The following is a 23,312-nucleotide window of genomic DNA, read 5'->3' as shown; positions in this document are numbered from 1 at the left end:
CTGAGAAATGGGGGGCAGGGCAGAGGCAGGGTGACCAGAGGGGGCTGCAGCAGGGTCCTGTTGGGAGATGGCGGTGGCTTGGGCTGCGCTGGCCCCGGGGATGGAGGGAAGTGGGCATCTGATCAGTGGCACCCATGGGGCTTGGAGATGAGTGACAGAGCTGGGCCAGGCTCCTGCCTGGGGCTTTAATGCTGTCTGTGCAGGCTGGGATGCTGCCGGCCAGAAGAGGCCTTGGTGGAAATCAGGAAAAGCTGCTCTCTGAGTGAATGAATTAGAAAAGGGCCCCCTCCCTGCCCCCAAACATGGAAGACGTGGAGGGGCCTGGAGTTGAGCCTCGCCCGGGAGCTGAGCTGTGGGGCACTGAGCGATTGTGCCCGCCCCAGGCCTGGCTGCTGTGGGATTGAGACAAATTCAGCCTAGCCCGGGACCATCAGTCATGAGGAAAAACCAGTCTCCTCCGTGTGGGGATTTACTGCATGGACAGACAGGAAATCGCCATGCAGGGCCCCCGCCCTGTCCCCAGCACCGCCCAGCTCACGTCACCCTGGTAATTGCTCCTTGGGCCACATGTCATCTTGGACTGACATTGAGCTTCTGCCTTAGGGGAGGCCAGGGGCCGGGCTGATGGCCACAGGCCTGGCAGGGGAGTGGGCAGCTGCCAGGAGTAGCCGGGACCCAGGGTAATGAGGGGTCCTGGGACTCCAGGGGAGAGAGAGGGGCCTCTGCAGGGGAGAAGCTCTGTGATGGGGCCAAGATGGTGAGTGGGTGCAACATGCCCAGCCGGTGCACCCACTCTTACCCCTTCTTCCCGGCCCTCCTGGGAACTTCTAGGGTGTGTGTGTTGGGGGTGGGAGGTGCAAGCAGGATGAACCCAGGGAGAGGAGGCAAGGGAGGAAGAATCCCAGGGGCCAATCAGGGGAGGGAAGGGAATGGATAGGGAAGGGGAAAGAGTTGGTGGAGGAGGGGCAGGACATCGGGACATCGATCTCTGCTCAGCCAATGGGCTGGCTGCTCTAAGGCCAGTGCCCTTTGTGGACCAATCTGCCAAGGCTGGGATGGTGCCCTGGAAATTTGAGACAGGTCGGGTGCGAGGTAGTGTCACGTTGCTTTGGTGAAGACCCCAGACCCAGGAGTCACATCCCAGCCTCCGTCTGATGGTGGATGGAGTTGATGTGAGCACCAGTGGGCCTGGCGCCTGAGAGCTCCTCTCCATGTCAGAGGTACTGCTGGTACCACCGCAGCCTGGGTAAGGAAGCCCAGGGCCCACGGCGTAAGGTCACTTGCCAAGGTCGCACTGTCAGGAAGTGGTTGGTGGAGCCTAGACTGGGACCCGGGCAGCTGGCCCCAGGGCCACTGTGTGTGAGTCCTCACCAGCTTTCTGGGGAGAGTGGTGCCTGCAGCCCAGGTCTCACTGCATCTCACCACTGTGCGCCTTCAGGAGAGACCGCAGCACGTTTGCTCTCAGGGTGAGGGCTTAGTGTGTATTGGCTGCTAGGATTTTTTTTTTTTTGAGATGGAGTCTCACTCTTGTTGCCCAGACTGAAGTGCAGTGGTGCAATCCTGGCTCACTGCAACCTTCACCTCCCAGTTCAAGCGATTCTCCTGCCTCAGCCTCCCAAGTAGCTGGGATTACAGACGCCCACCACCATGCCCGGCTAATTTTTTTTTTTTTTGAGACGGAGTCTTGCTCTGTCGCCCAGGCTGGAGTGCAGTGGCGCGATCTTGGCTCACTGCAAGCTCCACCTCCCGGGTTCACACCATTCTCCTGCCTCAGCCTCTCCGAGTAGCTGGGACTACAGGCGCCCGCCACCACACCCGGCTCATTTTTTTTTTTTTTTTTTTATTTTTTTAGTAGAGACGGGGTTTCACTGTGGTCTTGATCTCCTGACCTCGTGATCTGCCCGCCTTGGCCTCCCAAAGTGCTGGGATTACAGGCTTGAGCCACCGCACCCGGCCTAATTTTTATATTTTTAGTAGAAATGGAGTTTCACCATGTTGGCCAGGCTGGTCTCGAACTCCTGACCTCAAGTGATCCACCTGCCTCAGTCTCCCAAAGTGCTGGGATTACTGGCCTGAGCTGCCGTGCCTGGCCGCTGTTAGGAGTTTTGTTGTCATCATCACAGCATACGGTTGTCAAAGGCTGCCCCTGTGGCAGGAGCTGTGAGTGCAGCAGATTCCCCAAAGAGACTAGGAGACTGGAGTGCTGTCATAAATGCCACACTGCACATGGCAATCTGGGACATGCCCACACAGTCAGGGAGGCACCCCCAGAGCACCTGGGGACATACGCAACATATTGGATAGAGGCTGGCCACCTCTTGCTCTCCCCGGCCTCTGGCCGTCAGAGGCTCAAGTCTCAGGGCCCCAGAGAGCACTGTGCATGCCTGGGAGGCTGGGGTCTCATCGCGAGAGGCCCAGCTTTGCCAACTCCACGCCCACTGGGCCCCGCAGCACTGTCCCCACGTCCCCTCCTCTCCTCCACATTCCTTAACCTGCTTCTATCTCAGGGGTTGCAAACTCACACGCTGGCCGGGTGTGTGTGTGTGTGTGTGTGTGTGTGTGTGTGTGTGTGTGTGTGGTCATGCGAGGGAGGACTGCAGGCAAGGGTGGGACAAGAGGGGCTGGTGGGGACCAGGATCATCTGGAGAGCACTGCTCTGGCTCTGGGGCCAGCTGGGAACGTGGGACCCGGTTGCCAGATCTTCCTGCCTTTCCAGAGAAGCAGGGAATCTGAATTTTAATGTGAAACCTGATAATAAAGAAGGCAACCCATTTTAAAAAATTAAGCATCGTCTAGTGAGTCCGCCAAACCCAAGAGGCTGGGCCACCGGACTGTGGACTGCGAAGAGGCCAGGTGGGGCCTGGAGGCCTCGGAAAGGGACTGTCCTGGGTCCAAGTGAGGCGGGAGGTGAGGCCAGGAGAGGGATCCCGGGCATCTCAGCACACGTGCCTGGGCATGGGGCAGCTGCCACCTGCCTGGCTGCAGAGCCCCCCTTGGCAGGCACTGGAGGTCCTTCTGGGTCCTTCTGGGGTGGCAGTGCCAGTGTTGGAACTTCCGGGGTGGGTGGAAAGCAGGTCCTTCCCACTACTGAACAGAGGAGGCAGGTCCCCAAGGGCTGGAGGCCTGTGGGAGCCTCCACTGGGAGCCCGTGCCGTAACCCTCTTGTCAGCTGCAGCGGAGGCCCATTTCCAGTCACCTATGCCAGGGAGCCAACGAGCCCTCACCCCTGACAGTGGCAGCCTGGGAGTCATTTATGTCCCTGTTTGTTGGGGCGCTGGGGGTCGGGGGCCGTTGCACAGAATAGGAAGCGTCAGGATGTGGAGGGAAAGGAGGGCCTCTGTTTACCCACAACAGCTGGGGTGGGGGGTGCCGCTTCCAGGACCCAGAGGTGTCACCTGACGGTTGTCCTGTCTTTCTGCCCATCTGGGGGCTGAGGAGTGGGAGTGACAGGCCAGGAAGGAGCCCTCTCTCCTTTTTCCTCCCTGGAGAGGGAAGAGGAGCTGGGAGATTCCAGTCTGGGACATTCCTTGAACCCCAGGTTGGAGGTGGGGCAGAAAGGGAGGCCCGCTGAGCAAGCAGGATTGGTGAACGGACCGGGGCCTGCCTGCGGACAGGTTTTATTTAATACTTCGCTCACTCAGTGTGTGTATGCCTGTTTGTTGAAGTCAAGCCAACATTTAAAGAAGTTAGATTTCACATTAAAGATAAAAGAAACGCCTGGCTGTCTGGCTTCTCTTAGCAACCTTGAAGACCAGATGTTGCTGACCCCTTTGAAGGGCCTGTGCTGCCGTGTCAACCACGGTCCTCGCAGGCCAGTGTTGACATCACTCCCTGACATCACTTGTCTGGCCCCTGAAAAACAGGACTCCAGCCCAGGGCTCTGGCAGGGGCTGGAGAGGCTCAGCAGAGCTGAGAGGCTGGGACACCCCTGCCGGCCTCCCACTCTCACAGAGGGAATGTTGGAAGGTCTGGGCTGCCTTCGAGGGTCTCCAGGGCTGGCCCAGAGATCCCTCCACCAAAAGGAGGGAGGGCGACTGCTCTCCAACACCAGGGTGGCTGGGCATAGCCAGGCCTCCGTATTTTAGGAAATCAGAGGGAACGGGGGCATGGAACAGGCCGGCCGGAGCCCCTGCTGTTTTCCCTCTATGCTTGGGGCTGGGCCTCTCCTGGCTGGACAGAGGGACTCTTTCCTCTGACCCACACAGCGAAGCAAAGTGGGGTTTCTAAAGGACTCCTACCTGCTGCCAATGCTATTGCCGGTGCCTGAACTGCAGTGTGACCCTCCTCAACTGAGCCCTCTTTCCACTCAAGGGCTGCTTTATCCAGAAGACACGAGCTGCCAACAGTCATACCTGGAGGCAGCAGGGGTGTGGGGGGTGGCAGGGAGGAGGCCCAGGAACTGGGGGTCTGGGGGCCGCCATTCCAGGATCCACACATGGTGAAGGGAAACCCCAGGGCCAAAGACCCAAGGGTTGTCACCCCCACCTCAACTCTCCAGGGGCCCTCTCAGGATTTGTGCATTGGCTAATAGCTTTCAAAGCTGTGTGTCCCAGGAAAGCCGCACAACCTCTCTGTGTCTCAGCTCCCGTATCTGTAAAGTGAGGATAATAATAGTGCCCACCCCAAAGGGTTGTGTTACATGGATTAAACAAGTTAGAGCCAGGCATGTAATAATCACTCTCTATGGATGGGCTACTGTTGTCTGTTGATACGGCATGACAATCTCATTGAGTAGTCAGGGCGAGATCATGACCCCATCTACAGCTCAGTGAGGGCTTCTCTGTGTCACTCAGCTCCTGGAGGCAGCATGGACTCCCTGTCTGACCCCAAATCCGGTGACTCGGACTATATTCTTAATAACATCTTTTATTAATTTTGCAAGAGGAAAAAAATAGAAATTTATTTTAGAGTTAAAGCCTATACAGCTTTTTTTTCCCCCTCCTAAATTGCACAGTACATACGATTATTATAAACATCAGCTGAGGTTCTGGGAGTGAGCTTGTGTCGTGTTAGTGCCATCTCCCTGACAAATCTGACCTGTACCCACATCTCAGCTGGGAAGGAGTAGCTGGGGCTCCCCTTAATGCAGCGGCACTGGTTTGGGTCACAAGAGCTGGTTTGATTAACCCCTGACTCCCCCCGGCGGGAGGTGCTCGTCACATCTGGGAGCTGAGCAGAGGTGCCGGGGGCTTGGAAGCTAGAGAAATGATGGATCTTTCTCTGGGAGAAGCAATTCTTATCTTCACATCAGCCCCGTGCTCCAAATGAAAAGCGCATTTGCATAGCTGCTCGAGCCCAGGCTGCTAAGCTCACGAAGTATTTGCCGGGGCTCTCGGTTGCATAGGAACGTACCTCGAGTACAGTACTGCGGCGGGCCGGGCTGGGCGCCAGAAAAACAACGGATTAATATTTGGAACGAGAAATTACCCACCACTGGGAAACCAATTAGGTCCCTGATCCGAGCTTGTTACATCGATGGAAATAGATGCGTTCTGGGCTTCACTCGGCTGGGGGTGCAAGGCACATTTCCAACTCGCTGGGAAGTGGCTGAAGAGGGAGAAGGGGTGGGGGCCCGAGAAAGGAGCACCTCACTGCCTGCCTCCAAGGGCACAGGGGCAGAGACAGAAAGCAGCCGCATCAGTGAGCACAGCCGCGATCAGACCAGGAAGGACATGTGGCAGAGAGTGCAGGGAGGGTCTGCTCAAGGGTGAGGGGAGATGGGGGAGTGTCCTCAGCATCCCCCAACACCTGCATCCAGAGGGCACTGGGGTGGGTTCTTCTGGCCCTCTGGGGTCTGGAGCTGCCAGGCTGCTGGCCACCCACCCACCCTTCCTGGCCTGGCAGCAGCACAGAGATGATACCCTGGCCTGCCGGAGCAGGCCCAGCTCTTGCCAAGGTGGATGGTGGGTGGCCCAGCTGACTTCCTTCCCTCTGCAGGATGCACAGCCTTGGCCAATCCCTTATCAGGCCCGATGAGAGGAGAGAGGCCCCTATACCGGGATGAGAGAGGGTCTTGTGGACCCCTGTAACCAGGAAACTACCCCAACCTCTCAGCCAGCTCCACCAGTCCCCAAATGAGACAGGGATGTGCAGGGGATCGGGGGTGTTGGCGGCTGAAGCTCAGGTTTCTGAAGGCAGAGTCTCCCTGGGCAGCGCCCTGCCTACTGGAGTTGCGGGGTGGGGTATGGTCTCCCACTGTCCTGCTCAGCCATTCTCTGGGCCCTCTGAGGCTGGATGGGACACCTCCCCACCCCGTCATTGTCCTGTTCTGAGTCAGGGTCAGCCCAGGACCGAGTGGTCATGGGCCCTGCTTTGCTGGGTCTCACAGCAGAGGCATGAAGGCAGGTGTCCCGGGCTCCCTGCGGCCAACCCGGAACTGCAGGGGATCGCCGCGCCCTGCAGCCACAGCCATCTGTCACTCCGGTAGCATCCAGGGCTGTCCTCCAGAGTCCCCTCTCCCCAACGGGCTCCCCTCAACACTGCAGTTCGCTTCCAGCTCCTGGGACTGAGGGTGAGGGACACAGGTGCTGAGTGGGGCTGGTGACGGAGCCCACCGGAGTGGCAGGACCAGCTCTCCCTCTTTCACCAGTCAGCAGCGCCGTCGTCTCGTCTCCTTCTCGCTGATGCAGGTTTTGGGACGTAAGGCTGTCATGACAGGGCCCAGAGGGACCAGGGTTACTAAGTCTCAAACCCTGGAGGGGTGCCCCACACTCCCCAGTGAAATCCAGCAGCCTGGGTTGCCATTCAAGGGCCTTGGAAAAGTCCCTGCTCTCGGGGCGCCTGGCACGCTGGCCTCTTTCCTCCGCCTGGAGCAGGCTCTGCCACAACACCCCTCTCGGCCTTTGCCCAGGCTGCCTGGCACACTCCTTACATCCTTTAGGATCCAGCTCAAACATCACCTCCTCCGGAAAGCCCTCACCTTGGGCATTCTATTGGTTTCCCACGGCCCAGGGCAAACCCCTTTAACGTGGTGCTCTGTCCCTGACTGCTTCCCCACTCTGTGCCCATGACACTTAGATTCAGGAAGCTCCACTGTGTTACAGATGCCTGCAAGAAGCCGGAAGCATGTTGTTCCCCTGGTTCCATCCTCTTCAGTCCCTCCCCAGGCATTTGGGCAGGCTCCTGGGCAGAGGAGAGGGGTCTAGGGGCAGGCAGGGGTGAGGGCGGGGGTGCAAGGCCACCAGCTCCTTCTGTATTCAGACCGAGCTCCCGAGGCACGATGCTCTGGGCAGAGAAACGCCACTGACCTGGGTCAACAACACTCTGCTTCTGTTTCGTGTTGGTAATGATTTGGTTTTCATTCATCATCTGGACATCCTGATCCTCAGCCTGATTACTGTGGGGGGGAAGGAAACACAAGATTCGATCAGGCTCCTGGCCGTGTGTCCCAGCCATCTATCCTCCTTAGGGCTGGTGGGGAGGCCATGGGGCCGGCTGGGGCCATACCTGATGGTGGTGTGTTTCTCCTGGTGGCGGATGTCCCTGTCCTCTGTGAAGAGGATGGTGTGGTAGGGCACAGTAGGCTCACACGTGGGCAGGATGCCCCCCACCAGGTGGCTCACCATGGCCAGGATCCCATTGTACACGAGCAGGTCGTCCACCAGCAGCTGCAGGGACACGGGGCGGGGCTCATGGGTCCCCCTCCTCCCTCCCACGTTGACCTTGGACACAGCGCATTACTGCTCTGAGCCAAGGCTTTCTCCTCGGGAAGATGGGGCTGTCAGGAACAAGCGCCTACTGTGTGCTGTGTCCGCCTTGTGATTTCAGATCTTCACAACCATTGGGAAAGGCAGGAGCTATCAGCCCACATTGCAGATGAGGAAATTGAGGCCCGAGGGGCTTTAGTACCATTAGCACAAGCGGCAGAGCTGGAGGCAAACTTGGGTCTCTGGTATCCACGGTCCCTGTTTTCCCCATCCCAGGGTCACCGCCCCAAACCAGTGGGATTCTAGAGGAAAAGATGAAAGAAAACCCACTTTCTATTTGTTCAGGGTGACACTGAAATCACTGCCAGGAGGTTCTGAATTCATGGTTGGGCGGGAAATTCTCCTGCATCTGACGACCAGGCATTTGTGTTGAGGGTTGCAACAGAGAGAAGTAAATCAAACTGCGACAAATGATAATTGCCGGCGGCCTAATTACCAACGAGCATAATTATCTCAAAAAACTCAGCTAATAAGTACTTACGCCAAACTCCTTCACCCCTCGATGGGGTGTTTTCGCATAATTCCACAGTTTGATCATTGACACGGTGGTAGGCAGATCGAAAATCACATAAACCCGGTTCACCTGTCAGAGAGCAGCACTAATTAAAACAGGCATGTTTGGAAACAGAGGCGCTTGGCTGGGCTGGGGGTGCCAGGCGTGGGCTGGGGTGAGCGGTGGTGCCCAAGGCAGTGCCTGCCACGTGGGCCAGCCTGGAGTTCCGCCCCCTTTCATCTCCTGGAAGTCCATCTTGAGTCTGGTCACGTGTGGCTGCGTTTGCAACAAACCGCTGAGCTGGCTTTTGGAGGGCCTGTGTTCTTGGGCCTGTCGGGGCCCTCATTTAAATGCCAGTGGAGGATTGGGAACATCCTCGGCCCTCCCCCACGTCCCCTCAGGTCAGCCCCAGAAATAGTCTAGAGCCCCATGAGCTAAAGGGACAGTCCCCAACTCGGGTTGAGCACCAGCCATGGTGATCAGCATCTGACCCTGTCTGTCCTTTCCCCAAACCATCACTGAGAAGCAACGCCAAGGTGCTGCTGGGCAATGTCCAGTGCGTGTCTGTGAACCTCCGCTGGGGGAGTAAGGAGGGGGCTGTCTAGATCGGGGCAGAATCCAGTGGGGAAAGTGGGACGGAGCAGCCTCGAACAGCCCCCCCTTGCAAGACAGAATCAAGAAATAAGCATTCCACGGTGGCCACAGGCTGCAGGCTCAGTCCTGCCCCGGGCCCTGGTCCCCAACCTGTGACCATCCTTAGAATGTCCCAAGAGGGAGTGTGGCTGCTCGGGGAGGGCCAGCCTCCTGGCTGGACCATGGAAACAGTAAAGGTCAGGACGAGGGTCCTCAAATGCAGTTGCCTGTGAGGCTCAAGCAGATACAGATGTTGGAGTCCAGCCGTGAGAGCAACAGCTGAAGTCGCCTGACCCCAAAAGGCCTTCCAGTGCTAGACAATGGAAAATACCCGCTGGCCGTCAGTGGGTGGCCCGGGTCTCAGGGAGGACGGAGCTGTGTTGCCCCCTCTGCAATGGTGCAGGGGAAGCTGATGGACGCTCAATGGGGGGGGTCTAATTTTAGGGTGGCCTTTGGAAAACTTCCGTCATAGAATTGCTGACGCTGTACCTTCCTGTGTTTTGAGAGAAGAAGGTGCCCCCGATCCCCCACTCAGTCCCATGGCATGGACAAGGGACACATCCCTAGTCATATGGCTGCCAAGAACCCGCTGTGCATCTCCACCAGGCATCTGGCCCCGGGCTGAGAGGCTGGAGGGGGCCTGACCACCCCGTCCATGCCCTGTGGCCTCTTCCCTTCCTCTCCATCACAACCAACCACATCTGCTCACCACGAGGCCTCAGAGCTAAAAGCTAAGCAGGACCCAGTGCAAGGTTTGAGATCTGGGAAACTGAGTCAGTTGGTTGGAAGAGCTGACCAGGCCAATTTGGGGCCAGAAGGAAGGCAGGGCGGCCGTGCTGGGGTTATCTACCCAGTGATGTAGGAAGGGGCAGAAACTGTGAGTGTGCAGAGAGCTGGGTGGGAGGAAGAGGGCACAGTGGCTGCAAAGTCAGGCAGAGCAGAGAACCAGAGAGGGCTGCCTGCAGGGACCGAGAATGCCCAAGCCCTCAGGCAGCTGTGCTGGGGTTCCTGGCTTCAGATTCCCATGGGGCGCCTTTCGCCCCGGTGTCCCCTTATGAAAGAGAAAGAATTGCTGGCCTGGAAGAGCTGACCCCATCAGGCAAGTTAGCAAAGACCTAAACCTTTCTGACAGCTCCCAAGCATCTTGGCTTGAGATTAACTTGACCTGGAAGAAAGATGTGTCACTGAGACCTGGGAAAGAAAGTCCCTCTGCCCGCCTGAGGGCCAGCAACTGTGGTGGCCGCTGCCAGGAACCCACCAGGCCCGGCAGGATGGGAGCCAGCCACATGTGCCGGCCATCGCTGGTGTCGTTCACTTGGTCGATGAGCTTGTCCGGGGTGCGGACGTCCCCGCCCACGCCCTCCAGGGAGTTCACGCTGTCGGGGAAGGCCGCAATATCTGAGGAGGCGTCTAAGTTGCCATAACCCAAATCTGTGTGCTTGCGGCTGCCAGCCGCCCTCAGGCTGACGGCGTGGCTCGGGGGACTCTGGGGCTGGCAGGGCTGATGCTTTGGGCAGCCGCAGCAGTGACAGCTGAATTGGACGTGTCCTGGGGAAACAGGGAGTGCCGGGCCCAAGGGGAGCAGGCGTGTGTGGAGAGGTGGTCAGTTTCAAGTAGAGAGAGAAGGAAACCACACAGAAGGCCGGCTGAAAAAGAGACCTTGCAGGGAACTACTGGAGCTGGGGACGTAAAATGTTGCTGCTGCTTGAGAGGGTGGAGGGCAAGCTCTGCAGAGGTTTTCTTTTGGAAGGGAATGGGGCAGTGGCTGGATTCTACCCTCGCATGTGAGGATCATGCCGAGCCTCTCTTCCTGGGCAGTGTGGAAGGACCTCGGAGCAGCTGGACCCAGCTAATGTAATCTGCAGAACCCAGCTTCTAGTTCTGCCTCTGCCATTATGACCTGTGAGGGCGTGGGCAAGTCGCAGGTCAACCCTGGGCCTGTTTTCCCATCTGTAAATGGATATAAAAACCTCCAGCTCCCAGAATGGATGTGAGGATCTCAGAGCGCACCAGATGTGAGCCCTTTGGTAAAATCAATGAAACTTTATAGCTTCAAGGAGTTGCTAATAATGATCAAAAACATCAAGAATCATTCATCCCAGCTGAGGAGGATGGTGGCACCAGGGGAAGGCAGAAAAGGATCCCACTGGAAGCCAGGGAACCCAAACAGATGCAAGGCAGGCTTTGGGGTTCAACCTGCCCTGGTATTTCCCTGTGGTGGGCCAGGGATCACAGATTCAAGATCTGAGGGGGCCAGGCAGGTTACATGAAAGAGGCAGGATAGCTTAGTTCTTGGTCCAGAGCTGGTGTCTGGACACAGACTCACTGGCTGTGTGACATTAGGTAAGTTACTCAGTCTCTCTGTGTCTCAGGCTCCTCATCTGTAAAATGGGGATAACAGCAGCAATCACCTCACAAAATTGTTGTGAGGGCAGATGAGGTAGCACAGAGCGAGCCCTGAGTAAATAATAGCAGTGTGTTTCAGGGCCTGGTAGATAACAATGGGAGGAGTGGGGGGCTCAGGTAGACCAGAAGGGTATGCTTGGGGAGAAATGGCAACGGATAACCAGGTCCAGCCATTGTCACTATGCATAATCAAGGGCCTGTGTTGCCAATTTCTCAGGGGAAACCGGAGATCAGGGTTTTCATGTGAAACCTCCTGATTTCTAAAAATATTAGCAACTCATTTTAAAATGCACTGGGCTAACAGTTTGCAAATTCTGGTGTGGGCATACCATGGGCAAAGGATTCCATGCTTAAGAAATTCAGGACACACTGAGTTGAACACGGTGCAAACAGGCTTCTCCCTGCAGACCCTGTCAGAGCCTTTGGTACTCCAAAATATCTGTGGTTCTCTGAGAAGGCGGTGGGGGCTATAGTTGGCAGCCTCTCTCAATTCACTGGACCACAGGACTCTTTGGTTTGTGGAATTCCTGCTCCTGATGTCTTAGCAAGCAGGGCTAGGAGCTGCTCTCTGCTGCCCGTCCCCAAGGGTCAGCATCTGACTACAAGCCAAGCCCCCTGGGCTCTGGTTCCTAGAGGGCCATTTCCCTCTGCACACAAGGCTTCTGCCCCGTTCCTGACCCTCCCATGCTCCCTTCAGTCTGGGTGGAGCCCGCTCCTGTCCTACAAAGGATACTGTTTTCCGACAAGGCGATTTTTTCTCCTCGCTCGTCATACAGCTCCAGGCCGGTGAGGCCGATGTAATATGGGTCGCCCCAGCTGGTGAGAAGCTGAAACTGGAAAATGACTGGGATACTTTATTAAGGAAAAGAAGGCTTAATTTTTTTTTTTTTCAGAATACAGTAAAACAATGGCAAAGATAAGAGGAATTGTTTTGGGTTTCTATTGATGAATGAGAGAAAAACATTTTTCTCTTATTGCGACTAGAGCCTATCAAAATATAGGTGGCATCACATTTTCTTAAACTGCATGTGTGTGCATGCGTGTATGCACGTGTGTGCATGTGAGTGTTCGTGTGTGTGTATGCATGCATGTGTGCACGTGTGCATGTGCCCGTGTGTGCGTATTAGGAATTCAAAGCCTTCCTCTAGGTCCCAGGAGACAGGACGGGAGGACAGGGCGCTCTCCAGGGAGCAGGCAGGATGGGGAAACATCTGTGTCACAAACTGATTGTATGGTATTGAACGAAATGCTCCAGTTTCTCTGGTTGTGAAATGACAAGAACAGAGTACCTGCTCCCTCCTCTGTCCCTTTCAAGTACACAGGAGGCTAAGAAGGGGACACATAAACCTCACAGCACCAGGGGCCATGGGCCGGGGCAGGGAGACCACCATTGCTGCTGAAGTCCCACGTGCAGAGCTGGACATCAAGCCCTTCCTCAGCCCCGTGCTCTGCTCGCTCCCCGCACTCCCAGGAGCAGGCCAGGTGGGAGGCATGAAAAGGAGCCGAGTAGCTCCCAGATGATGGCATAGCCAGAGACAGTTCCAGAACTGGCCGGCTAGAGAGCGGGCCTTAGAGCCAGGCTGCCTGAGTTCACCTCCCCTGGGCCCTACCCCTTCCCACCTGTGTAGCCTTGGGCAAATTACTGAGCCTCTCTGTGCCTCAGTTTTCCTAGCTGTGAAATGGAAATGATAGTAGTACCAGAGTGCTGGGCTCTGCTGCCCGGGCTAAAGTGCAGTGGTGCAATCAGAGCCCAGAACTCCTGGGCTCAAGGGTCCTCCCACCTCAGCCTCCAAGTAGCTTGGACTATGGGCATGTGCCACCAGCTAATTTATTTTATTTTTTTAAGATATGGGGTCTCACTATGTTGCCCAGGCTAGTCTCAAACTCCTGGCCTCAAGTGATCCAACCTCCTTGGTCTCCTAAAGCGCTGAGATTACAGGTGTGAGCTATTGTGCCTGGATTGCCAAGCTATTTCTATCTTCACCTCCTCCCTGGCTGGTTCCAGGACACCCCCCCTTCCCCAGTCCAGCCACTGGGGTCAGTGTCAGCTTCTCTAGCCCCTCCCAGCTGGAGTCCTGGGTGCTGCCCCCTCCAGCTTCAACTGCCAGGAGTGGGATCTGGAACTAGCCTGGCTACCCCAGTCCCCGCAGCTCCTAGTGGCCCTGAGGACCTGGGAGGCCTCCCATCCTCTGCCTTGGTTTCCTTGCATGGAGTTCCAGCTGCCTCAGCTGTGGCCGCCTGAAAACCTGGCTGGGCAGTTGCGGCCCAGGTGCTGCCTCAGGGCCCAGAATGTGCTGGTGGGGCGGGAGGAGAAGGATACAGCCACAGGGCATCAGCGGTGCCTCGTAGTCCATGCTCGCACACTCCAGGCTTTTCATGTCCAGCCTGAAAAAGCACAAAACAGCACCATGAAGAAGCTCATGACGGCCCAGAATCACCAGCCAGTTACCCGCAGGTAACAGGCTTTGAAGAAACATGGCAGTTTAGCATTCCCTAGGATGCAGCAGGGAAAAGACAGATGAGGCCCCTGCTTGCGTGGAGTTCCCGCTCTAGATGATAGTCATTGCCAATGCCGGCAGGATGCTGTGCCAGGGAGGCATGGGGCTCAGGGCTTTCCTGAAATGGACTCTTTTATTCCTCAACACAACCCTAGGAGGTGGGTATTTTTAGATGCTTGGGATGTGGATGAGGAAACTGGAACACAGAGAACTGAGGTCACTTGCTCAAGGCCATGCAGCTGGTAGTGGCAGAAGCGGGATGGGACGCGAGGTTGTCTGGTACCACTGCCCCCTTTCTTAACCAACCCCCTCTATGTCTTTAAACACAAGGAGGGTCCACGCTGTGCTGAGAGCCAGGACAGGGTGACAGGGCAGAGGGACTGGGTGGGGCAGTCTGCCTCAGGGAGTGCTCTGAGAAGGCCTCCAGGAGGAGGCAGCCTTGGGAAGTGCCAGAGCTGAGCCTTCCACGCAGAGGAGCAGCAGAGCAAAGGCCCGAGGTGGGAAGACACTGGGCTGCTGGTGTTTGCCCCAGAAAGCAGCCAGAGGGCTGGAGTCTGGGGCAGGACGGGGAGAGGGAAGCGAGAGGAGGCTAGAAGGCAGGCACAGCCCTGATGGCTTTGGCTTCATGATCTTCAGCACCTGGCTCCACCAGCCGGAGCCTCAGTTCCCACATCTGTAAAATGGGCATCATACTGGCTAGGTCAAAGGGTGGCTGGAAGGATTTCCCAAAGGACACATCAAAGTGTTCACACAGCGGGCCCTCGGGAAGGATTCTCTCTTCCACGGCCTTCCTACGGGGCCCCTCTCCCTGGTCCACTGTCAGTGCCCTCCAGCCCTAGCCTGGTTCTCTTCCATTTCAAGGGCAATGTTACAATTAAGCGACTTCCCAGTGACCGGCCCAGCCAGCCAACCCCGCTACAGTGCAGGGAAACTCATTTTGTTTCGAGAGCTTGGCCTCTGGTGTTTGGACATCAGGGGGTTTAAATGAGTAAACTTAACATGGCATTTACAAATCGTTATGAACTTAATGCAGCTGAGACTGGGGCCAAGAAATCCCAGTGAATCCATGAAATATTAAGCTCCATTTTTCTCCTTGAATCTTTCTAAATCAGGAACACAGAAATGGGAGAAGGAAGGCCCTTCCCCAAACTGGCCAGCAGGCATTTCTGAAATGGAGGAAGGCTGTAGCCTCTTTTCCCAGCAGGAAACACAATGAAGCATTTAAAATCTTCAGCACTCCAGACTGAAAAACCCACATGTCCCCAGACAAGGTAAGTCCATTCCACAGGCTTCCGGTGAGGCTTGGCTGAGCTTTAGAAAATGACTAAGTTGAAAAGCAATGCGTTTGATCATCGTTTCAAAACCCTTTCAGTATGTACATCAGAGCAACTTGCAAAGCAAGCGGGCCCAGGGGCCGGGAGGGGCTGTGCGTGGCGCCCACTTTCCCCTCACCTCCTGGCTGGCTGGGGCAGCAGCCGAGCCCGTAGGTAGTCCACGAAGAGGATTTCTTGAGCAAAATCAAAGTGGCAGTTGCCTGGCCCCTTCCGGATGAGAAAGCCCTCTGGTGGGGAGACGCACAGGCCATCCAGGGAGACGTGTACAATCTTGGCCTGGCAAACAAAAGAAATAACATGACTGAAGGGAGGCAGGCCATGTGGGGACAGAAGCGGTGCTGAAGTGACCGGAGCTGCTGGCAGCTGTGCTCACCATGGGGAGCCTTTCGCAGAGCCACCTGACCAAGGTCCATTTCCCATATCAGGTGCTGTGTGGGCGCTGGGCAGGTAGCAGAGGACAAGACAGGCGAGCCCCCGGCTACAGCGGACACTGGTCCACAGCTTTCAGGGGTGGCATGTGACTTGGCCAAGGCCTCGCCCACCTCACCAGCTGCAGCGGCCTGGGGCGGCATGACGTGGAGGTCAAGGGCATGGACTCAGGCGCTTCCATGTGCACCACTAGTAGCTGTGTATGTTACCTACCTTCCCTATGGCTCAATTTCCTCATCTGTTAAATGGGCACGGTCATGAGTTAACCTATGTAAAGTGCCCTAAACAGTGCCTGGCACAAACTGTACACTTTGTGAATGTTAGTCTCTATCGCTCACTCCTTTTTCAACCCCTGACTCACACATCAATACCCCTCTGGGAGCTCTCCCTTAGGACAGGACAGGCCTCTTCCTGATCTTTCTTCTCATGGCACTGAGCTCATCCTTTTTGGGCCTGTATGCCTAGCAGCATCCCCAGTGGCTTCTGGGTCTCTCTTATGGCAGAGGGTCTGGCTGGACCACCTCTCTGTCTGCCTCAGGGCCTGGAACACAGCAGATGCTTTCTAAGAGCTTGCTGAATTCACATGGATTTGAGCCAACATCTTTCCCTGTTCTAGCCAGAGTTCTCCAGCCAGATGGCCAGGTTCTACTGGTCAATCTCAAAGTCCTAATGGTAGAGTCTGAGGCGGCCCAGCCACCACCTGCTCTATGGGCAGGGAGGGGCAACAGCCATCACTCTCTGATTTCAGATTTTGGAGCCTGGTTCTCCTCGACACCTTAGCCCACCTTCGTGGTCAGCAACATGGGCGCAGCTGCTGATCCAACTGCTGGCTTTCCCCTAGGGAGAGGCAGAGGAGCTCCTCCTGCAGAAAGGAAGGGAGGAAGGGTCCCTGGCCTGGCTCTCATGTGCCCCTGGGGCCCCTCGTTCCTTCAGCATTTTGGGAGCCCCTCTATGTCAGTTACTCACAGGACACATAAACCTGAAGTGTGGTGCTACCTGGCTTCGGGCATGGTTGTCACTAGAACTTGGTCCCCGTCCTCCATCTCTCCATCTGCTTTCCTCAAGGGGGATTCCTACCTGGGCCCCCTGAGCTGAACTTGAGACATGGCCAGGCCCATCAGCATGACTCCTGGGGTTTTGCTGGCTTGCCTAGAAAGGGGAGCTCTCTCTTCTGCCGGGCTTGGAGCTAGCAGGACATAAGCCTGGAGCTGCCAGAATGTGCCCTGGACAGAGTGACCCAAAAGTGGATTCAGTGATGGCAAAGCAGAGGCCCAGGAAGCCCCTGTCCATCCTTCAGGGCCAACACCTCCTCCAGGAAGCATCCCTGACTTCCCTGGGCAGAGCTGGCCACGTGTCCTCTGCTCATTCCCTTCGAGGTGACCTCTAGCACCACCTCCATCTTATAGGGAAGGAAGCTAAACTTCACAGAGACTAAGTGATTTGCCCGAGGGCCACTGAAGGGATTTGAAGGCCCAACTCCAGGAGTCCAAGGCCCTGGCTTCCAACCACATGCCAGGGACCCCTGGTACTCAGAAAGGCCTTTTGGGGTGTGGGATCTGAGTCAAAGCATCCATTTCACTGCAGTGGGGATCTCCCATCTCAGGCCACGTGCCCATTCTCCCCCACCCCCACCTCATCCCACTGTAGCCATTGTCTGGCTGGTGGGGCCCAGACCTGTGAGATGGGAACTCAGCCCAACATCCCCAGATGGTGAATTCAGGTCACAGAAGCTCTACCAGACAGACTGTGATTTGCTCAAGGGAATTTTAAGGCCCAAAGGCACAACTTGAGACAGAAGGCTGTTTTTAATGTCAATATATCTGACTTCTTCAATGTGTCGAACCCAGGGGAGTGCTCATAGAGACACAGGGTGGCGTTGGGAGGGTACGTGACTGGCCTGCTCAGAGGAGCATGCTGGCTCAGCTCCTGTCACATGGGGAGGGCCAGGGGCTGCCGATCCTGCTGTAAGATGTGACACAATTCTTTTTTTCATTTCTTTCTTTGAGATGGTGTCTTGCTCTGTCACCCAGGCTAGAGTGCAATGATGAGATCATAGCTCACTGAAGCCTCAACTTGGGCTCAAGAGCTCCTCCTGCCTTAGCCTCCTGAATGGCTGGGACTACAGGTGTGTGCCACCAAGCCTGCCTATTTTTTTTGGTAGAGATGGGGGTCTCTCTGTATTGCCCAGGCTGGTCTAGAACTCCTGGGCTCAAACCATCCTCCAGCTTCAGCCTCCCAAAGTACTGGGATTACAGGCGTAAGCCTCTACACCTGGTCCGTGATACAATTCCTAAGGCCCTAGAATAAATTCCGTGGTGGGTATACGGTGGGGAGCCCAGATCTGGGGATCACCTGAGGCTGAGTCCTGGCTTTGTCAACTGTTACCTGGCAACAGTGATGCCAATCCGTCACGGCAGGTGTTATTCCCTCCTCATTTTATAGATGAGGAGACAGGCCCAGGGAAGGCAGGCGACATGCCAAAGGTTACGCAGCTGGTAGGGTCCAAGCTGAGACTCAGACTCAGGCCCTCCTGATAGTAGGGCCCTAGCTGAATTGCTACCTTTCGGTGGCCTCACTGTCACTTTTACATGACTGGAGGGCACCCATTCAGTTACCTGAGGCCAGAAAGGCCAGAGAAAAGGGCTCTTCCAAGGCTCTCTTCTTCATTCCCACCGAGACTGAGTCTCAGAAGCCCCCCCTGCTACTTCTTACTCAGCAAAACATCACACGGAAATCACAGTGTGGACTCCAGGTCTGGCTGGCCAAGGTGGAGACTCCAGCTGTGTGGCCTTGGATGGGCGGGTGAACCCTCCTGGACCTCAGTTTCAGACCCTAAGAAATGGGGGTAATCACACCCACCTCCCATTGGCTGGAATGAGAATCCAGTGAAACGATGAATGCCTGTGAAGCCCTCGGCAGAGGCCTGGCCACCCGAGCACTCAATGGACTTGAGGGCTGAAACTGACCGTGGCAAGCTGGGGCCTGGACCTGTCTAGGACCCCCCAGCACCAGGAGAAACGGCGCTGTGCAGTTCCCTGGAAATGCCCTGAGCTCCTTAGCCTGCATTTGCCATTTGCAGAAGGAAACAGCAGCTCTCTCCCTCCCTGGACATAATGCCCCCAGCTCCTTTTGGAAAGTTCTGGAGGATTTATGCTCCTCTCCGGCTGCCACGCCAGCCATTCATCAAGGTGCTGCTTCCCTGATGCTGGACTGAGCGCGGCCGCTGCTCCCCGGCTTACCCCGCGATAGGTGTCCTCGGGAGATTTATTGTAGTTCCAGAAGCGCAGGCCTGCGATGCTTTCGGCCCTGTCGAGGCGGATCGTGACCACGTGGTCCAGCCCCGGTGAGAAGGGGATCAGCCACATATGCTCATCCTCCATGGTGATGTTGGTGCCATCAATTAACCTGCAGCAATGGGGATGGAGCGGCAGGGGGGCAGCTCAGTGGGCACATGACGCATCACAGTGGGGTCCCCACCCCCTCGCCCCTGAGTACATCCCCACTGCCTGGCACTAGCCTGGCTGTGTCAGGCTCATTAAGGGGAGGTGTGACTGATGAAAACAACAGTCAGAAGTCGTCTCATCTATGAAATGACACATTTTTTAAAAGAAAAAAAAAGGCTATGCTGTTAAAGGTGAAGAAAAGCAATCATCAGGGTTTTTTTTTAAAAGGGAAAATGTATCATTTTTCAGAATCCTTTAGCCCAGTGATCCCATTTCTGGGATTTTCTTCCCCAGAAGGAAAATGTATTCAATATATGGGAAAGGCTATCCGAACCAAGATGCTCATTACAGTGTTATTTACACTAGCTTAAAAAAGGATAACAACCTAAAAGATCTCAAAATCGGGAAATGGTTAAGTAAATTTCACAGGGGTTAAGGTGCCACCGTGAGGACACTGCAGTCACATGGAAGAGGCAGGACACTGATTATAAAGCTGAGAAATGAGGACAAGGACCAGGAGAGAGTGTGCAAAAGTGAAAAACATAATTGGGTCAGAGGGTATGGAGGTGAGTATTTTTCTCAAGTTTCCAAACTTTCTGTAAATTTGCTGTGTTGGCTTTACAGCATAGTTGGAAAGAAGTGTAGCCCTTCCTTCCCATGCTGGGGGAGAGAGGTACAAAAGCACCAGGTGAGCTCTGCAGCTCTTGGCTTGGAACAAGTAGAAGGAGGGGCAGGTGACTGTGGGAGCTGCTCTGGCTGGACCATGCTCTGTGACCGTGAGCCTGGATATCCCAGGGAAGCCTCTGACCTGTAGGAGGGAGCCTCTCGTGCTTCCTCATGCTCTTCCCAGCTGGCACTCTGAGCTTGTCACCTCAGCCCTATCACACTCCTGTCCTGGCCAGTTTCTGGTTCCCTTGCTTGGGACATCCTGCTTATCCTCAAGTTGGCCTGTGTTTGTCCCAAGGACAATCGTGCCTCTCGCTTCCCCGGACTGCCCCGCATGCCTCAGCCCAGGCCTCAGGCCCTTGTCCTCGTGGCTCTGGCCCATGTGTCTGGCACTGCCATTCAGAAGCCTGGTCCTGGAAAAAAGGGCCCAGCTGGCAGCCTCTTGAGAAACCTCCCTCTCCCTCCCATTTTCCAGAACCCTCCCCACTCCACACCCTGGATTCCTGGTACGTTGCAGCTGCTGTACTGGGAGAAACTTGGCCTGCTGCCACATTTCCTAGATTTGAAACGAAACTTTTTGTTTCCTTTTACATTTTAAAGTTGTGAATTTGGAAAAAAAAAATTTCATAATCGAAGTGTTTACCCAAGGAGGCAATGTTGCTTTGTTCTCTAAAAGGCTGTTATTAAATTGATGGATGGTGTGTCTGACAATTGCTGGCATCTTAGAACTGAGGAAATTCAGCAATTCCACCCTGGAATGTTTGTGGAACTAAGCTGACTGAGGATGACAACTAGAGAACCTTCTATTTCCTTCCAAAGGCAATTATCTTTCTGTCCTAGAAATGGGGCTGCTCCATAGCAAACCTGCCCAATTCTGAGAGCAGTGAGAACTGCTGGAGCATCTGTAGCCAACAGTGAAAGGAAGACTCTATAGATGCTCTCAAGAACATCTAAATGAATTCCTAGCTCTATCCATAAAAAAGCCTAGAAACAGCAACTGACCGAGTAGCAGTGAGCATCCCTAGTGGCCAGATTATGGTCTCTAAATACCATTTCCCACTAAAAGGAACCAGGGCTTCTTGGAGAAATGGCTGATTGCAGGTCTGGGACAAGAAATATACCAGATGAGCCTGAAGCATCTGTCACATCAGAAGGCAAGAAAGGTGACTGTTTTAAAAAGACTCAGGACTTCCCAGCATCCAAGAGGGAATGATTTAAACATCAATCGGGATAAAAACTGCAAAGAATTGACTCTTCGAATGCAGTACTGTATGTTTAAAATCTACGAGTTTATAATAATCCCTAAAAAGAAACACATGTTTTAGACGATGCTAGATAAAGTTATTTGGAAAGCCCAAAAGAAAAGGAGGGGAGCGAATCCAGCACTTAGGCTGCTTTTCCCATCTGAATTTCACCACAGAGTAGCCAAATAATTGAGGGAAATTCTCTCTTTATTGCAGTTATTTCAGCAAATAAATTTAAAAAAGAGTAGTAGGTGTAAAATACCACCATTTTGCAACCCCTAATGAATTAATGGACTTTGCCAGCATGACTGGCTTCCAACATCACACCCTGACAACCAGACATTCTATATGTCCCTCGGGCCACACACTGACATCGATGTGGTTGTACTGCCCTAGTGGTCAAACCTCAATCTGTTCAGGACTCTACATCTAATTAACAGTGTACTAGAAATACAGGGGAGCAAGGAGCAGACTAAACAATACCATAGAGATGCAGCCAGTAAAATTCAGGTCTACCTGGTTTCTTCAACAGGTAATTTACAAGAAAAAGATGGAAAAAGGGGAAAGAGAACCTAGAGAGGCTTAAGAGACATAGCAACCAATCACAACACATAGACCTCATCTGGATCTCAAATCAAATGAGCAAACTGTTAAAAAGGGTGGGTGGGGGGACTATGAATCTGCTAGATATCTGGTAATTTAATAAATTGTTGTTAACTTTTTGTTGTTGTTGTTGAGACAGGATCCCGCTCTGTTGCCCAGGCTGGAATGCAGTGGCACAATCATGGCTCACTGCAGCCTTGAACTCCTGGGCTCAAGTGATCCTCCCACCTCAGCCTCTGAGTAGCTGGTGCTACAAGCACATGCCACAATGCCTGGCTATTTTTTTTTTTTTTTTGTAGAGACACAATCTCACTATGTTGCCCAGGCTGGTCTTGAATTCCTAGGCTGAAGCAATCCTTCTACCTCAGCCTCCCAAGTAGCTGGGACTACAGGCACATGCCACAGTACCTGCCTAATTTTTTTTTTTTTTTTTGTAGAGATACAGTCTCACTATGTTGCCCAGGCTGGTCTTGAATTCCTGGACTCAAGTGATCCTCCTATCTCAGCCTCCCAAGTAGCTGGGACTACACACATGTGCCACAGTGCCTGGCTAATTTTTTTTTTCTTTTGTAGAGACACAGTCTCACTATGTTATCCAGGCTGGTCTCGAATTCCTGGGCTCAAGTGATCCTTCTGCCTTGGCCTCCCAATGCTGGGATTATGGGCATGAGCCACTGTGCACAGGCAAGTTTTTCAAGTATAACAATGGTACCAGGATTATGTTTTCACTTAAATCCCTTATTGTTTAGAGGTATACACTGAAATACTTAAAGAGGAAATGCTATCAGGCCTGGGATTTGCCGGCAGATAATCTGGCAGGTGGGTGGGAAGGATCCACAAGCCGCACTGTGCATTGATCACTTTTCCAGCTGACTGGGAGCCAGGTCTCCAGGCTCCAAGCCTAAATACTCAGGAGAGTGACTTGCCAGGTTGTGGGGGTGGTCAGAGGGACCCAGGAGCAGTTAACGGTAGCAGGGGGTGAGGCCACGGTTCAGGGCCACCTTATAGAAAAGCAGGGAGAAGCCTGCCACCAACTCTGCATGAGCTCAGCACCAGGCCAAGGGATGTGGCTGCAATGCGACATGCCATGGGAATGACTGTCCCCATTCTACTGATAAGGAAACCAAGGCAGGAGAGACAGTATAACTTAGTGGGTAAGTGAGTGGATGGTGGGTATCCCACAGGCCTGCGTTCCAATTCATGACTCTGCCACTGCAGTAGTCTGGGTGGCCTCTGCATATTTCAGTCTCCGCATCGGTATAGTAGGGCTCATAATGGTCCCTTCCTCAAAGGGCTGTTTGAGGCTTCAATGGATGAACATGTGTCACCTGTCACCTGCTTCGCATAACCCAGTGCCTGGCATTTAATAAGTGCTCGAAAACTAGCAGTTATGTGATCAGTTATTATTATTAGCATTGCTGTTATTATTATTTTTTATTTATTTATTTTTTTTTATACTTTAGGTTTTAGGGTACATGTGCACAATGTGCAGGTTTGTTACATATGTATCCATGTGCCATGTTGATTTCCTGCACCCATTAACTCATCATTTAGCATTAGGTATATCTCCTAATGCTGTCCCTCCCCTCTCCCCCAACCCCACAACAGTCCCCGGAGTGTGATGTTCCCCTTCCTGTGTCCATGAGTTCTCATTGTTCAATTCCCACCTATGAGTGAGAACATGCAGTGTTTGGTTTTTTGTCCTTGCGATAGTTTACTGAGAATGATGTTTTCCAGTTTCATCCATGTCCCTACAAAGGACATGAACTCATCATTTTTTATGGCTGCATAGTATTCCATGGTGTATATGTGCCACATTTTCTTAATCCAGTCTATCGTTGTTGGACATTTGGGTTG

The 23,312-nt window shown here is 54.3% G+C and overlaps 1 protein-coding gene across 1 annotated transcript in view; it reads right to left on the bottom strand.

Annotated features, from left to right (window-relative positions):
* Positions 1 to 4,854: 4,854 nt before the first annotated feature.
* The window catches only part of KATNIP (katanin interacting protein), a 238,319-nt gene continuing 219,861 nt past the window's right edge, over positions 4,855 to 23,312 (bottom strand). The window contains exons 21-30 of the mRNA XM_058440369.1: positions 19,565 to 19,602; positions 18,739 to 18,904; positions 15,189 to 15,346; positions 13,559 to 13,623; positions 11,972 to 12,082; positions 10,091 to 10,230; positions 8,188 to 8,289; positions 7,447 to 7,607; positions 7,248 to 7,336; positions 4,855 to 6,645 (exon numbers count right to left, since the gene is read on the bottom strand). Of these exons, the coding sequence (XP_058296352.1) occupies positions 6,590 to 6,645; positions 7,248 to 7,336; positions 7,447 to 7,607; positions 8,188 to 8,289; positions 10,091 to 10,230; positions 11,972 to 12,082; positions 13,559 to 13,623; positions 15,189 to 15,346; positions 18,739 to 18,904; positions 19,565 to 19,602 (1,086 nt within the window). The 3' untranslated portion in view covers positions 4,855 to 6,589. The remainder of the gene's footprint in view (positions 6,646 to 7,247; positions 7,337 to 7,446; positions 7,608 to 8,187; positions 8,290 to 10,090; positions 10,231 to 11,971; positions 12,083 to 13,558; positions 13,624 to 15,188; positions 15,347 to 18,738; positions 18,905 to 19,564; positions 19,603 to 23,312) is intronic.

The sequence above is a fragment of the Hylobates moloch genome, unplaced genomic scaffold, assembly GCF_009828535.3.
Source record: "Hylobates moloch isolate HMO894 unplaced genomic scaffold, HMol_V3 SCAFFOLD_6, whole genome shotgun sequence".
Lineage (NCBI taxonomy): Eukaryota > Metazoa > Chordata > Mammalia > Primates > Hylobatidae > Hylobates > Hylobates moloch.
The sequence above is the reverse complement of the archived record's forward strand: the minus strand, read 5'-3'. Positions and strand labels throughout refer to the sequence as shown.